This window comes from Eulemur rufifrons, chromosome 26 (assembly GCF_041146395.1).
Source record: "Eulemur rufifrons isolate Redbay chromosome 26, OSU_ERuf_1, whole genome shotgun sequence".
NCBI lineage: Eukaryota > Metazoa > Chordata > Mammalia > Primates > Lemuridae > Eulemur > Eulemur rufifrons.
Window position 1 is genome coordinate 3,315,718 of NC_091008.1, and position 15,999 is coordinate 3,331,716.

General features: G+C 38.4%; 1 protein-coding gene across 2 annotated transcripts in view; it reads left to right on the forward strand.

The window, feature by feature from the left end:
- Nucleotides 1-15,495, forward strand: part of ZGRF1 (zinc finger GRF-type containing 1) — a 39,768-nt gene extending 24,273 nt beyond the window's left edge. For both annotated transcript variants that reach the window (XM_069459177.1, XM_069459178.1), the window contains 12 exons: nt 1,695-1,838; nt 2,923-3,037; nt 4,083-4,345; nt 5,035-5,194; nt 7,371-7,448; nt 7,648-7,795; nt 9,297-9,424; nt 10,720-10,843; nt 13,184-13,360; nt 13,497-13,631; nt 14,932-15,193; nt 15,371-15,495. In XM_069459177.1, coding sequence (XP_069315278.1) covers nt 1,695-1,838; nt 2,923-3,037; nt 4,083-4,345; nt 5,035-5,194; nt 7,371-7,448; nt 7,648-7,795; nt 9,297-9,424; nt 10,720-10,843; nt 13,184-13,360; nt 13,497-13,631; nt 14,932-15,193; nt 15,371-15,495 — 1,859 coding nt within the window. The remainder of the gene's footprint in view (nt 1-1,694; nt 1,839-2,922; nt 3,038-4,082; nt 4,346-5,034; nt 5,195-7,370; nt 7,449-7,647; nt 7,796-9,296; nt 9,425-10,719; nt 10,844-13,183; nt 13,361-13,496; nt 13,632-14,931; nt 15,194-15,370) is intronic.
- Nucleotides 15,496-15,999: the final 504 nt, after the last annotated feature.

Below are 15,999 nucleotides of genomic sequence, written 5' to 3' on the forward strand. Positions count from 1 at the left end.
TATGATAATGGTTCACACAGCTTTAGGTTGTAGTACCAAACTGATTTCCAAAGTGGTTATATCAGTCTGTACTCCTTCTGTCTAAGTATAATAGATCTTAATGGATCAGCCTACTGAATTGAATGTAAAATGGTCTTGTGGTTTTAGTTTGCATTTCTCTGCTCATCAATAATGTTGAAAAGCTCTTCATGGGTTTACTAGCTATATACATTTCTTCTTAGCCATTTTACTATTGGGTTCTTTATAGTCTTTTTTTATTTATAAGAAGTTCTTTATGTATCCTTCATGTTAATTCTTTGTTTTGTGAATATCTACTCCCCCTGTGGATCATCTCTTTTCATTTTAAGGTATCTTTAGATAAGCAAAAATTCTTAGTTTTAGAATCATCAGATTATAGTAGTCTTTTTTTTGACAATGCTATTTTTTTTTTTTTTTTTTTTGAGACTGTCTCACTCTGTTGCCCTGAGTAGAGTGCTGTGGCGTCAGCCTAGCTCACAGCAACCTCAAACTCCTGGGCTAAAGCCATCCTCCTGCCTCAGCCTCCCAAGTAGCTGGGACTACAGGCACAGGCCACCATGCCTGATTAATTTTTCTATTTTTTGTAGAGACGGGGTCTTGATTTTGCTCAGGCTGATCTGGAACTCCTGACCTCAAGCAATTCTCCCACCTTGGCCTCCCAAAAGTGCTAGGATTACAGCCTGGCCTCAGATTCTTTCAATAATAACAAAATAACCCAATTAAAAATGGGCAAAGGAGCTCAATAAGTATTTTTTCAAAAAAGACAAATGGCCAATAGGTATATGAAAAGGTGCTCACCATCACTAATTATTGGGGAAATGTAAACCAAAACCACTATGAGATGCCACCTCAAACCTATTAGAATGGCAAACATCAAAAAGGTGAAAGATAACAAGTGTTGGCGAGGATATGGACAAAGAGAATCCTTGTACGCTGCTGATATTGGTACAGCCATTATGGAAGACAGTATGCAGGTGCCTCAAAAAACTAAAAATAGAGCTACCATGTGACCCCACTTCTAGATTATATCTCAAGGAAATGAAATAAGTTCCTTGAAGCACAGCCTGCACTTTTGTGTTCATTGCAGCATTATTTACAGTAGTCAAGATGCAGAAACAGCCTAAGTGTCCTTTGATAGATGAATGTATAAAGAAATAATGGCAGGTACATAAGATGAAATGTTGTTTAGCCTTAAAAAAGGAAATCCTGCCATTTTTGACAGCACGTGTGAACTTGGAGGACAGTACGCTCAATGAAACAAGCCAGATGCAGAAAGACAAATATCGTGAGACATCACATATGTGGAATCTAAAATGTCAAACTGATAGAAACAGTAGAATGGTGGGGGATGTTAGTCAAAAGGGTACAAATTGAAAGCTTGTACTTTCAGTTACAAGATAAATAAGTGCTAGGTATCTAATGTACAGCCTAGTAACTATAATTAATAGTAATACATTGTATACTTGAAATTTGTTAAGGGAGTGGATCTTAAGTGCTCTCACCACACACAAAAGAGGTTACTGTGTCAGGTGATGGATATGTTAATTAGTGTGATTGTGGGAATCATTACACAGGGGATACTTATACCAAAGTATGTAACATGTTGGACACCTTCAATATATTTTTCTTTGTCAATCACACCTCAATAAAGCTGGGAAAAATGATTGTCTTTTCAGATGATCTCTGGGTGGTTTCAAAAACCCTAGATTTTGAACTGGACACTTTCATTGCATGTAGCGCTTTCTTTGGACCATCCTCTCTCAATGAAGTGGAGCTACTGCCTTTGAAAGGCTATTTCCCTTCTAACTGGCCCATTAACAGTAAGTATGACTCTGCTCATCTTAATTCACATTTAAAAAGAATGATAGACATAGGATATACCGTGGGCAGGAATGCTAACTGTGTGTGGGATTGTTTGATGAAAGCCAACAAAAAGTACCCACCTCTAGTTCCTACTATCATGTCCAATGTGTTCCTAAGAATGTGTATGAAAGTTGAATATATAAATAATTTCTTAAATCAAGTTCTAATTCTTTCGGTCTATTTGAAGATAACATTTAATAAATGATTTATTTTTACATTGAGAAGGTCTTGGAGTATTTGCAAGGAGCAGAGCAGGAGGGTATGATTTTTGTATCTTATCATCTGTCTTGAGAAATTCCTGATAAGACAGGCTACCAGCCTTATTTTTCTTTCAATGAGGTAACCTTTAGTAAGCCTGAATTTCTGTCTAGTTTTATGAATCTGTAGACTTCTCTACACATTTCAATCTCTAGAATTATTTCTGATAGTTGAATTTGGTCCATTACTGATTAAAGATACAGCGTTTAATGACACATCTTTAGTGTTTCATATAGTTTTTAATTTTTGATCTTTTCTTTCATAATTGAGTAAACCTGGACAACTAGCTTAAACATTTATCACCTGTCATGTGGATCTTTTCATATTTGTTGCAGTTGTTTTTCACCAGTATCAGCATTTTAGTTTTCTGTTTTCCATATGTTTCTATAAAATAATTGAGGAAGAAATGCAAGAAAGTGTTTCAAAATTACACAAACAATACTGCATAGCACAAGTGGTGCGTTGATTAAAGGGAACTGCTGGCTGTCAAGCAGTACGACAATGCACTAACCCAAAACAGGTGTTCTTGTTCATTTGCTGATGTATAGAAGTCCAGATATGATATAAGTTATGCGATTTATGGGTACTCACATATAAAGGGAATGAACAGATAGCATAGTAATTTAATGGATAAGAGTTTGAGACCTCTGCATGTACTTAAGGGTTTATGTCATGTCATGTGGTTAATTCCATAGCCAAACTCTATATGGACATTTAATACAGAGTTTTGTTGTGGTCTATTTTGTTTACATCAGATGTTTATCTTCTGCATCCTCTCTACAGTAGTGGTCCATGCATTGTTGGTCTGTAATGCTAGCACAGAGCTGACTACTCTGAAAAACATTCAGGACTACTTTAATCCTGCTACTCTACCTCTAACACAGTACCTGTTAACAATGTAAGTCACTATTTACCTTTGAGTCATTGGTGTTAAAAATGGTAACTAAAAGTGAATATGAAAATGCAATAGAAATACATTACATAAATCTTGCCAATACAATTTTAATAATCTTTCAGACTATGAAATTACTGTCAGTAGTTAAAAAGAGAAATGACTATGTATCATTTTTCATCTGTTTATTATGGTTTGAGCTCATAAATGTTACCACAAATTTTTTTCCCTTTGTCAAGGGATAATGTCTTAAGGATTATTTGAGTGTTTATTTTATTTTTTATTCATCTGTATTTTATATTTTTATGCCACAAATTATTTAACATCTAAAGGAATCATTTTACAGCTTGAATCTCGTGTGGGTGTCGATACTGATTTTATTCTTGACATCACCCACATCTCATTTTCAGTTTTTCAGGCGCCAAGTCCCTTTTTAAAAAAATTGGAAGTGATGTTATATTACTGCATTAAAGTAATAGAAAAAGTCAAATTTTCAATTTGGAATATTATTGTCTATCTGTGGTTTATTTTTCTCACCACAATAAAGTCCTAGGTAAAAAATGTGATCCCATTATGTTATTTATCCAATTTGAAATGAATTCAGTCTTTACAGAAATAGAAATAAAACCAATTCATGTATTTTACCTGAAATAGAGGCTACATTAATTATCTAAGCCAGGTTTATGTAATAGAGCATGGGCTTTAAAGTCAGTCCAACCACTTGTTAGTGATGTGGTTTTGGGAAAAATATTTATATTTTCGTATCCCTATTTGGGATAATTAACTACTTCCTAGTGTTGTTGTGAAGATTTGATCAAGTGATATGTAAAATGCTTAGAATAGTGCCAGCACTTAGTAGGTACTCAACAAAAGTTAGTTCTCTTCTAGTCTCCTCCAAATTGGGATATGTATCCATGTGTGGTTTGTTATTATTAAAAAACCGTTCTCTGGGACGCTTACAAAGTGATGGCTAAGTGATGAAAAAAACCTACTCACCATTTTCAAAAGCCCCTAATTCTTTTTTTTATTTTGCTTGCCGCCTTTTTATCAGGTCTTCGCCAAGTGCATTTAGCCACAAAAGAATCAGTCAGAGAAGATTTATCCCGCCCGCCTTCACACATACCAACACAAAATTTGAACTGCTCAGCCTGGGGCCAACGCTGCAGTTAGCTAGTGAGTTCATTCAGGAGCATAAGTTAAACGAGGACCAGGCCACGGCTCTAGTGCGGATAGCGCAAATGATGGCATCCCAGGAAGGAGCTGAGGAAGGGAAGGGGCTGCAAATGCACCCCCTCCCCATCACGATCATACACGGTAAGAAGCAAGACAGAAAACAGTTCTAATCCGTACGTGATTAAATGCAAGCTTTTGTCACTCAGTCTGCTCCTTTATAATTTTCTATTCAAACAAGGTTGAAGAATAACTATAAGTAGATTTTTTTTTTTTTTAACCTGAACTCACTTTGGTAAACTGTTAGATGGGAGAGTACTTACTGATCACCCTGTCTGGCAGAATTGGCAGCTTATCTGATAAGCGAGTAGCCTTATACACCTACAGTGTGTCCAGATTTGATGGAGATGTTTACACGTTACTATGCCACAGTGGCCTTCAACTCTGATCAGCAGAACCTTGTATTAATTTCTAATTGGCTCCCTCTCCTGTCCTTCCCAGCAGCTATTCCAAACCTTCACTCCTCTCATCACCTCGTGCTTTCCTTTCTCTCTCTTGATCTTGACCCTAAAACAGGAAAGGGATTCGTAACAGGAACGTCTTTTAATGTCCTGCCCTCCTTCTCATCAAAAGTGGAGGTATTTTGGTTGTTTATCTATGCATCCCTTGTGCTTAGTACATAGTGAGCACTCAATGTTGTTTTTTTTTTTTTGAAGAAATTATTAATTAAATGAAGGAAAAAGAGAGAGAGATGGATGAAATATTTCTCGTGCTTTCAGAAATTTATTTGTGGTGTTGGTTTTATTTTTTTCCCCTTATTTTAAAATAATTAGGTGTTTTTGGAGCAGGCAAGAGTTATTTGCTGGCAGTGGTGATTTTGTTCTTTGTACAGCTGTTTGAAAAGAGTGCGGCTCCCACAGTTGGAAATGCAAGGCCATGGAAACTTCTGATTTCTTCTTCCACAAACGTAGCTGTGGACAGAGTACTTCTTGGGTAGGTGTGACAAGTGTACCGAAGTAGCTAGTGCTTTAGGTTACTGTTGAGGCAACACGGGCCCTACACGCCCATGCGCATTTTTGCTGGGTGTGCCAAGAAGGAAGGCCTTTTTCTCAGACAGGAGTCAGAATCTATGAAACAGTAACAGGCTAACTAATTAGTTGACAAGTAGGACAAAATCAAATGCCAAACCTGACAATTTTGGTACAATGATATTCATGTAAAAATTCAAGTTCAGCCACTTACGTGTGGGGCTAAGGATGTATTGTTGGGGGAGATGATCTGCCATTGGCTCTGGGCGTCCCTGCTGGGATGCCAAAGATGCAAGACCCCAACCACTCTTACCCAAGGCACTTCTCAGGGTTGTGTTTGCAACAACCAACTTGGACTGATGAGGTAACGTCTCCGGCTAGGACAGAGCAGGCTTGCTTACTACTTGTTATAAAAACAGTGGATCCTGAACTTCAGTGTTCCTGTCCTACACCCCAACCCACTGCGTTTGCAGGCATCTGCCTGGGAGCCGGGGAGACCAATGCAGATGTGTTGATGCTCACGCTGTCCCTGTGTCATGAGTACAAGTCCTTTGTCTGTCACCCAGCAGTCTGGAGTCCATTACCTTAGAAGCAGGATAACATGGAATCCCAGAACCAATGGTTATAGGTTAGTCTCCTTGTTCATCTGCCTGTATGAACACACAGTAGTAAAATAGCTGAACAATTTAAGTAAATTATATTTTTGACTTCAATAAAAAGGATCCAAAGAAAGCAATAACCATCTGTTCTGTAGGTATAAAATTTTTGTGATTGTGTAAGATTTTATTAAAAATACAAAGAAAATATTGTAATATTTTACCAGTATTCCATTGTTTAATGATCTGAATTATAACATAATGACAAAGTTTGATTAGGAGAAATAATTCATTACTTATCAGGCTTTTTAAAAAATTAACCTTTATAATCACATAAGTTAATGCTTATGGTAGAAAATATGCAGACTATACAGATACTTTATTATATTTCCTTACAGATTTTTTTAATACACATACATTTTGTTTTCCAAACTGAGATTCAACAGTACATATTGTTTCATGTCTTGCTTTTTTAATTTAAAGGTTATTGCTCTAGAAAACAATTTTTCACAACTCTCTTGTATTCAATGATTTGCTTATACCCTACTTTAAGCAATTTTTGATCTGTGTAAGTTTCTTGCGAAGCAATGAAAGTGTGGGCAAATAGCAGTACTATGAGGACACCGCACCCTTTATTATTATAGATTCAACACAAACTTGCATTGAAAAAATCTAAACTAGCATTTCAGACTATAAAGCAGCTGACTATTCTCCAAGATATAAAGCCTGTGAAAAACATAAAAATTGAAATCTATTCACACATCGACGCTAAATAAATTATTTTATAAATATTTTGGAAAATTACGTTTGGAGAGCTATAGTGTAGTCCTCCAGCTCTTTAAATTCCCATTTTGAGGCGGTAGAAGATGTTTCGGAGGACTGGGTCTTCACTGAGCTCCCACTCTGTTCCCAGCATAGAGCCAAAGCTGTAAGATAGGTAAGAGGGGACAGTAGCTGAAGGGTCCTTCCTCACAAAGCCCCAACTCGGGGGTGATGCGGTAGAGGGATAATCACAGCCTTTGCGTGTAGACAGGCTTGCTTGGCTTTGCATCGTGGCTGACTCCACTTCTTAGCTCGTTGCCTCAGCAAAGACACCTCACCTCTGAGCTTCAATGTCCTCACCTCTAAGAGGAGATGTCACGCAGAGCCACAATAAGTGGTAAACAAGGTAATAAATGTAAAGAGCTCTTCCTAACCAATCTCTATGCTAAATACATGGCAGCTGTTGCTTTCCATATTATCATGTCTTTAGAGGCAATTTTATTTGTGATAAATACTAACACTGGCATGTTACAAACATTTAATGAGCCTTCAACATAAAATAATACATACTTTAAAATTCTCTAGAAAATGCAGCATATATAAAAAAAAAATCTTTCAGCTACATTGTATTTCCTTTATTTGAGTTTAGGCATTTCCCATTAAATTATGTTAACGAAAATATACTATCATACAAAGTCACTTTTAATAACACATGTGTGAAACTTTGTTTTATAGTCTATTTTTTACACAATCAGTATCTATTTTATATTGTTTTCTTTAAAGGCTTCTCAGTCTAGGATTTGAAAAGTTTGTCCGAGTTGGGAGCATTAGGAAGATTGCCAAGCCGATTTTACCTTACAGGTAAGAATGCTTCGTTCCCAAAGTCACAGAGTGTTCAAAGAGAAGTGTGGCAATTTCACAGAACTCTTACCTTAGATCTGGTTTCCGGAGAAGAGCAGAGAAAGCCTTACCTCTCTCTTAGAAAAATCTGTATTTTGATTTTTTGTGATGTTCTGAAAAATGGAATAAAGGGGTTTTTGAAAGGTCGTTCTTTCTTTAGCTTACATGCTGGCTCAGAAAATGAAAACGAACAACTAAGAGAACTGCATGCGCTCATGAGAGAAGACCTGACTCCCGTGGAAAGAGTCTACGTGAGGAAAAGCATCGAGCAGCATAAACTGGGGACCAACAGGACCCTGCTGAAGCAGGTGAGAGTCTGTCTCTTTCTGTGCAGTATTCAGAGCCTCTTACGAATACTCTCTATTGAATTCCTCTTCAGTTGAATTCCTCTTCAATGGAAGAACATTTCCTTTGCATACAGCATCTACAGGTCAACTAGTGTGGCTTGGCTGGAGACTTGGGTCAAGTCTCTCATTCCGAGAACAGTTGCCATGGCAGGATGATCTTCTCCTGACAGATGCCGGAAGTGCAAGAAGGCAGGCCAGACCACACAAATACATTTAAAGCTTCTGCCCGTATCATGTCTGCCCACACACACACACGGGCACATGTGTATGTAGCTAGTGGACTACCAGACCAGTGACCGCATTCAGTTAGAAGATTCATAGGCTGGGCATGTTGGTACACACCTATAATCCCAGAGGCCAAGGTGAGAGGATTGCTTTGAGACTAGCCTGAGCAACATAGCAAGACCCCATCTCTACCAAAAAAAAAAAAATAGAAGAGTTAGCTAGGTGTGTTGGTGCACACCTGTAGTCCCAGCTACTCAGAGGCTGAGGTGGAAGGATCGTTTGAGCCCAGGAGTTTGAGGCTGCAATGAGCTATGATCAGACCACTGCACTCCAGCCTGGCATTCTGGCTTAATATTTAACTTGTAAAATTAAGATATAGGCTACAAGTACACTTTAATTTACTGTTCAGCATTAGCCATCTTTACCTTCTTTTTTTTTTTTTTTTTTTTTGAGACAGAGTCTCGCTTTGTTGCCCAGGCTAGAGTGAGTGCCGTGGCATCAGCCTAGCTCACAGCAACCTCAAACTCCTGGACTTAAGTGATCCTACTGCCTCAGCCTACCGAGTAGCTGGGACTACAGGCATGTGCCACCATGCCCGGCTAATTTTTCATATATATATATTTTAGTTGTCCATATAATTTCTTTCTATTTTTAGTAGAGACGGGGGGGGGGGTCTCACTCTTGCTCAGGCTAGTCTCGAACTCCTGACCTCGAGTGATCCACCCGCCTTGGCCTCCCAGAGTGCTAGGATTACAGGCGTGAGCCACCGCGCCTGGCCCAACCTTCTTAAATAAATAAAAAAAACAGTGTGCTCGAAGGTTAAGAAAGGATCGTTCATTAGCATATTCAATATAATCTTTGTGAAGAACTTTGGCCTGTTTATACAATGCATGCTATCTTTATTTAACCACATTTAGAAGATAAAATATGAGTCTCATCCTTGGTTTTGAAAAATTCTTGATATCGCAGTACCTTCCTTCTGAGCATCAAAGTGTGCCTCTTATTTATTCTTAATGAGCTGGTGGCTTAAGCAGCCTGTAATTTGGTGATTCCCATTTTGTATTATGTGTGGGAATAATAAAAATGTGGAGGTTTAAGTGACCTGCGATTTTCAATGGCCAGGAATTAAATTAGGACTAGCTTGCTTTCTGCCTTTAGCCTACAAGTTCTTTGGTAAAAACATTGTCTTATTTCCTATTAATCGTGGTTAATTAATAACATTTTTGTTGTCACAAAGGTTCGAGTAGTTGGCGTTACCTGTGCAGCCTGCCCGTTCCCGTGCATGAATGATCTGAAATTTCCTGTAGTTGTGTTGGATGAGTGCAGTCAAATAACCGAACCCGCCTCTCTCCTACCCATTGCAAGGTAATCTAGACGATTCTTTTCCTGAGAGCATGCAGATGCCACAGTTATTTCAGACATTTCCTCTGGTCAGACCCTTTCCAAACTTTTGTGAACATTCTTAGTAATTCAAGTACTAAATGTATTTTTAAAAAGTATACAGTGAGAAATTCGGGGTGGGGGGTAGTTAATGTATCAAAATTTTGTTAGGTCGCAGTTCAGGTATCTGGGTGACATAATCCCTAAGGCACTGATAGCTCTGGTGCTAGGATTCTACTGGAACCTTGCAAGTTTCTCAACTAGATTAAAAGTTGCTCTTTGGTTATAGTTTGAGCACCTAACTCCACTGAAGAACGTCCTTCAGTTTCCTTACCTTGACATGATTCATGTTTAGGTTCTGAAAACAATTTTTAGATTATGAAAGTATGTAAAGTATATAAAGAAACACAAGTTGAAGGCAAAAACTTGTCTCCTAAAATTGGAAGACCATGAAATCTCATAAGCTGTCCCAGCCTATTGAAACACTGTGCTTTTAAAGGTAGTGGAAAGAGGACTAGACTGGGACTCAACAGGCCTGAGTTCCAGTCCTTACTCTGTGCCCAGTTAACAAGGAAGCAGGTCACCAACTGTCACGGCTTGCATGGGACGGGGAAGGTCCCTGGATCATGGGGCTTTCAGTTTGTAGGATGAGTTCATCACCCTACCCAGGAGCCAGGGGTGGAAGAGCAGCAGAGGGTAGAGGAGTAACACTTGTTGAGCACCTACTGTATACTAAAAACATTACATATTTCATTTAATTCTTACCACAGCTATGCAAGGTATAATTACCTCCAGGTTACTAAGAATACTGAAACATGGAGAGACTAAATAACTTGCTATGTCCATTAAGTTATAATAGAGTTGAAATTTAGATACAGGTTTGTCTACAAAACTTGGATTTAACCCCTGAGAGCCTAATTTACTTCACCTCTAAAACAAGGGTTGAAGGCAAATGAGTTCTATGCAAGCTTGTAATTCTGAGAGTTTATGGATTCTAAAACTCAGTATGTCCCAGATATGTTGCGTGAAATATGAATTCCATGCAGAGGCAAGGGACACTTAATAGGCTTTCTGTGGAAAACATTAAATTATGTAAAAGATTCTTTACTGCACAACGTTTCAAAGCCGTTAATATACTTCCTGGCATTATTGAGTCTTGTTAGTTCTCAGGACATTTCGTGGGATTTGAATTTTTAAATATATTTTGGAAAACTGCAACAAATGATGTTCATGCACCCTTTTTTCATTGCTTGGATGAATTTTTCAAATTCTGTTTTTAGGTTTGAGTGTGAAAAGCTGATCCTTGTTGGGGACCCCAAACAGCTGCCTCCCACCATTCAGGGCTCAGATGCAGCTCATGGAAACGGATTGGAGCAAACTCTCTTTGATCGACTTTGCTTAATGGTACATACTGCTGCATTATCATTTATTTATGACATACTGTGTGTGCAGGCTGATAAGAGAATGAAAATATTAGGAGACCTAGTCCTTGCCTTAAGATAATTTATAATTGGGCCTAGCGTGGTGGCTCACACCTGTAATCCTAGCACTCTGGGAGGCCGAGGCGGGAGGATTGCTCGAGGTCAGGAGTTCGAGACCGGCCTGAGCAAGAGTGAGACCCCATCTCTACTAAAAATAGAAAGAAATCATATGGACAGCTAAAAATATATATAGAAAAAATGAGCCAGACATGGTGGCACATGCCTGTAGTCCCAGCTACCTGGGAGGCTGAGGCACAAGGATTATTTGAGCCCAGGAGTTGGAGGTTGCTGTGAGCGAGGCTGACGCCATGGCACTCTAGCCCAGACAACAGAGCAAGACTCTGTCTCAAAAAAAAAAAAGATAATTTATAATTGGAATTGTTTAGAAAGTACTCATCTTAAAGATAAGTAGAACCCTATAATTTAAGCGCCCCTTTATAAAAACAATCTTTACCCTGCTGTACTTTAGTAGAGCACTTAACATTTAACATTTTAAAAAAATTATTAATATATTTTTGATTTGAGGTGGCATTCGCTGTCTTAGTCCATTTTGTGTTGCTATAACAAAACACCTGAGACTAGGGCATTTATAAAGAATGGAGCTTTATTTCTTACTATTCTGGAGGCCGGGAAGTACAAGGTCACCGGGCCCTCAGCTGGCGAGGGCCTGTTTAGTGGCCCTGTGGTGGCAGGTGAGAGAGCAAGAGTGTGGGGGGCGTGGGGGAGGGGAAGGGGCCAAACTCATCCTTTTCTGAGAACAGCATTAACCCACCCATGAGGGCAGAATCCTCGTGGCCCAATCACCTCCTAAAAGTCCCACCTCTCAACACTATTGCACCAAAGATTAAGTTTCCAACACATGAGCTTTGGGGGACACATTGACACCTTAGCATTCACCTAACAGAAAAGTAACCATTTTAAAGTGACGAGTTCAGTGACGTTTAGTACAGTCACGATGCTTTGCAACCACCATCTCTGGCTGGTTCCAGAACATTTTCATCCCCCCCAGTAAAAGCCCACACCCATTTAGCAATTACTGCCTATCACTGTTTTTTAAATTTTTACGTAGTTGAAACCCTACCATAAATATAATTTCTATCCTGCCTCCCTTTATTTAACTTTGCATAATAGTAAATCATCTCCCCTTGTTATTTTTTATCATGTTTTGTAATCATCACTGTTGTCATAAATATGTTTAATCACTAAATATGAGATGGTGTGGATATACCATAACCTAGTCATTTCTCTAACACTAAATATTTAGTTGTTTCCGGTTATAAATAATGAGCCTTTTTTTCTTTCAGCATTTTTATACTTGACACATTTTGTCAGAGGTTTCACAGAAGCCAACTAACTTAGACTTATATAAAAACTTAGACAAATTTATGCCCCAAAGAGTACGCAGATTGGCTATTTTTCTTACGTATTTTTCCTCATAGAAGATTCTTTGTCCATGTGGTTGTTAATCCTGCATTTAATTGCATATGTATTATTATGGGAGTGCCTTGTAGCTATCCAAAGTGTCCTAACAATACCACAGAACTTACGACAGACAAAGAACATGTTCCAGAAGAGCCGTACAGGAGATGGGACTTGGATTTTATACGTTAACCAAATCTGAAACTGCCTTGAAGATTCAGAATGAAAAATCGCTTTTACTCAGGAGGAGAGTTAACACATAAATTATTAACAACACTTTCTAATTTTTTTTTTTTTTTTTTTTTGTGAGACAGAGTCTCACTCTGTTGCCCAGGCTAGAGTGAGTGCCGTGGCGTCAGCCTAGCTCACAGCAACCTCAAACTCCTGGGCTCAAGAGATCCTCCTGCCTCAGCCTCCCGAGTAGCTGGGACTACAGGCATGCGCCACTATGCCTGGCTAATTTTTTTCTATATATATATTTTTAGTTGTCCATATAATTTCTTTCTATTTTTAGTAGAGACGGGGTCTCGCTCTTGCTCAGGCTGGTCTCGAACTCCTGACCTTGAGCGATCCTCCCGCCTCGGCCTCCCAGAGTGCTAGGATTACAGGCGTGAGCCACCGCGCCCAGCCAACACTTTCTAATTTTTAAAACCATTTCTTTTGAATTTAATGGTAAGCCAACTCCAGATAAATTATGAAAGTCTGTTCTGTCGTGGCTGTAATTCATCTCCTAAGCCCACAGTATGGCAATATTTTACTTTTAAAAACATCATTTTTCTTTCCTTAGAGAGAAAAAAAAAAGTTAGGTTTTAACGTCTTACTTTTCTGCATTTAAATTTCTTAGGGACACAAGCCAATTCTCTTGCGAACTCAATACCGTTGTCACCCTGTCATCAGTGCCGTTGCTAATGATCTGTTTTATGACGGAAGCCTCATGAATGGCGTTTCGGAAACGGAGAGGAGCCCTTTGTTGGAATGGCTGCCAACGCTGTGTTTTTATAATGTCAGAGGACTAGAGCAGGTAAATGACACTGACGTTGACGGGAGTCAGCATGGTTTAGCCTCCCGGTTTAATTTTATTGTTGTTGGTATGATTTTACTTGGGCTTTCCGTAGCCTTTCCGGGAAATGTAATTTAGGATCTGTTTCCTGCTCCAGATTGAAAGAGATAACAGCTTTCATAATATGGCAGAGGCCGCGTTTACACTCAAGCTGATTCAATCACTGATTGCAAGTGGAGTTGCAGGCTCCATGATTGGGGTGATAACATTATACAAATCCCAGATGTATAAGGTTTGTATTACATATTACAGTATGTGTCGTATATTAAGTATTGCAATTATATATTACAACGTTTGATATTACATTTGGAGCAGTTCGGTTTGGTGCTTGACAAACTTTTGGTGCTGTAATGAACGTATCAAAAAAGAAATATTCTGATGTGTTTCTGGTCTGGCTTTTTTTCTGTATAATTAAATGTAAACTTAACAAGGTTTAATGAAATTTAGTTTACAGCTGTTGGAACGAAAATGCAAATAAACAAATTAGAGGGAAGAAAATACGGTGTATGCTTTGTGTTTTGGGACAGATGGGATTGAATCTCTGTTTTCCAAAATGTTCTTTCATTATTATTACAGTTCATCAGGAAATTAAGGATAGACAACCAGATATTAATGTACACTAAGCCAAGTACTTCTAACTAGATTTTTCTTTTTTCTTTTACGATTTTTTCATCTGTTTCATCATTAGTTTATTTATCACCTTCAAATTAGCATTTCCAAATAAATTCCCGCAACAGATGAACCATCACTTGTTTTTTGCAAATAATATTTTTTAAATTTCAAAATATTAAGGGGGTACAAATGTTTTTGTTACATGAGTACCTTGTATAATGCTTAAGTCAGGGCTCTTAGTGTATCATTTGAATAGTGGTTCCTAGTACTTGGTAGGTAAGTTTTTACCCTTCTCTGCTTCTTGATTTCCAACGACCTTTAACATCTCTTGATGGCCATGTGTGCCTGTCAATTAGCTCCTAATTATTATTATTATTTTGATTTTTTTTGAAACAGAGTCTCGCTCTGTTGCCCAGGCTAGAGTGCCATGGCGTCAGCCTAGCTCACAGCAACCTCCAACTCCTGGGCTCAAGCGATCCTCCTGCCTCAGCCTCCCAGGTAGCTGGGACTACAGGCAAGTGCCACCATGCCCAGCTAATTTTTTCTATTTTTAGTTGTTTGGCTAATTTCTTTCTATTTTTAGTAGAGACGGGGTCTTGCTCTTGCTCAGGCTGGTCTCGAACTCCTGACCTCGAGCGATCCTCCCGCCTCGGCCTCCCAGAGCGCTAGGATTACAGGCGTGAGCCACCGCGCCCGGCCTTAGCTCCTAATTATTAGAGAGTGATTGACACATCACTTTTGATTTTGCTTCATAATTCATATTGTCATCTAGTCATTTATCATTTTAGAAACTAGCTAAATCTATGTGAGTTACAGAAGAGAATGAAAATTATCCAACATTAGTTAAATTAAAATGGCTGCTGTCAGTGAGTTCTTCCCGGCCCGTGCACCACGTGACCCCTGTCTTCCTCCCTGCACAGCTGTGTCATCTGCTCAGCGCGGTGGACTCTGAGCATCCTCACGTGAAGACTGTGCAGGTGTCCACGGTCGATGCTTTTCAGGGAGCCGAAAAGGAGGTCATCATTCTGTCCTGCGTAAGGACAAGACAAGTGGGATTCATTGATTCAGAAAAAAGAATGAACGTCGCATTGACCAGAGGAAAGAGGCATTTGTTGATTGTGGGAAATTTAGCCTGTTTGAGGAAAAACCGACTGTGGGGGCGTGTGATCCAACACTGCGAAGGTAAAATGAAAATGTTTAATTCAAGCATTTTGAACGAACACTGATTTTTATGACTTGATATTGGGGTGGTTCTTGCAGGAACAGCTCTGAATTTGCCACTATGGCAGGTGGCTGACAATGACATGGGGACCACTATAAAATAAAGAATGGTTGTCTCATGTTTTATATCTTTTTAAGGAAGGGACGATGGATTGCAACATGCAAGCCACTGTGAACCACAGCTGGACCATCTCCTTAAAGATTATTTTGAAAAACAAGCAGAAGAAAAACAGAAGAAAAAGAATGAAAAAGAGAAAATCTAAAGATAAATCGCATTTACAAAAAGACAGAGTATAGGCATTTTTAATTTAAGTAAATTCAGATTCATTTTACACCACGTATTAATTTTTTTAATATTGTTATTACTCTAAAACCCTTTTTATAAAAATACTTTATCTCCGTGATATTTAAATAATAAACACATCTAAAAATTTGTTCTTCAGAAATATATATTATTTATATTAAGATAGGCAGATGTTGAAGGTAAAATAAAATCCTATTAAAAATAATTAGTTTGTAAAAAGTATATTTTCTGTTTGCTAAAGAAGTGAATTTCCCAAGGCGCGGGGGAAGGGGAATACCAATGTACTTCAATAATATGTGAATATCTCAAAAGCTCATTTATGAGACACATATACATAGTCAGAATGCCGACACTTCATTCTGAGCACTGTCTACCAGACTCTTCTAAAAATAAATAAAATGCTTCACTATTTTATAAATGAAAACATATTCACAACAAAGCTTTTGAGAAGTACAAAAGAGAA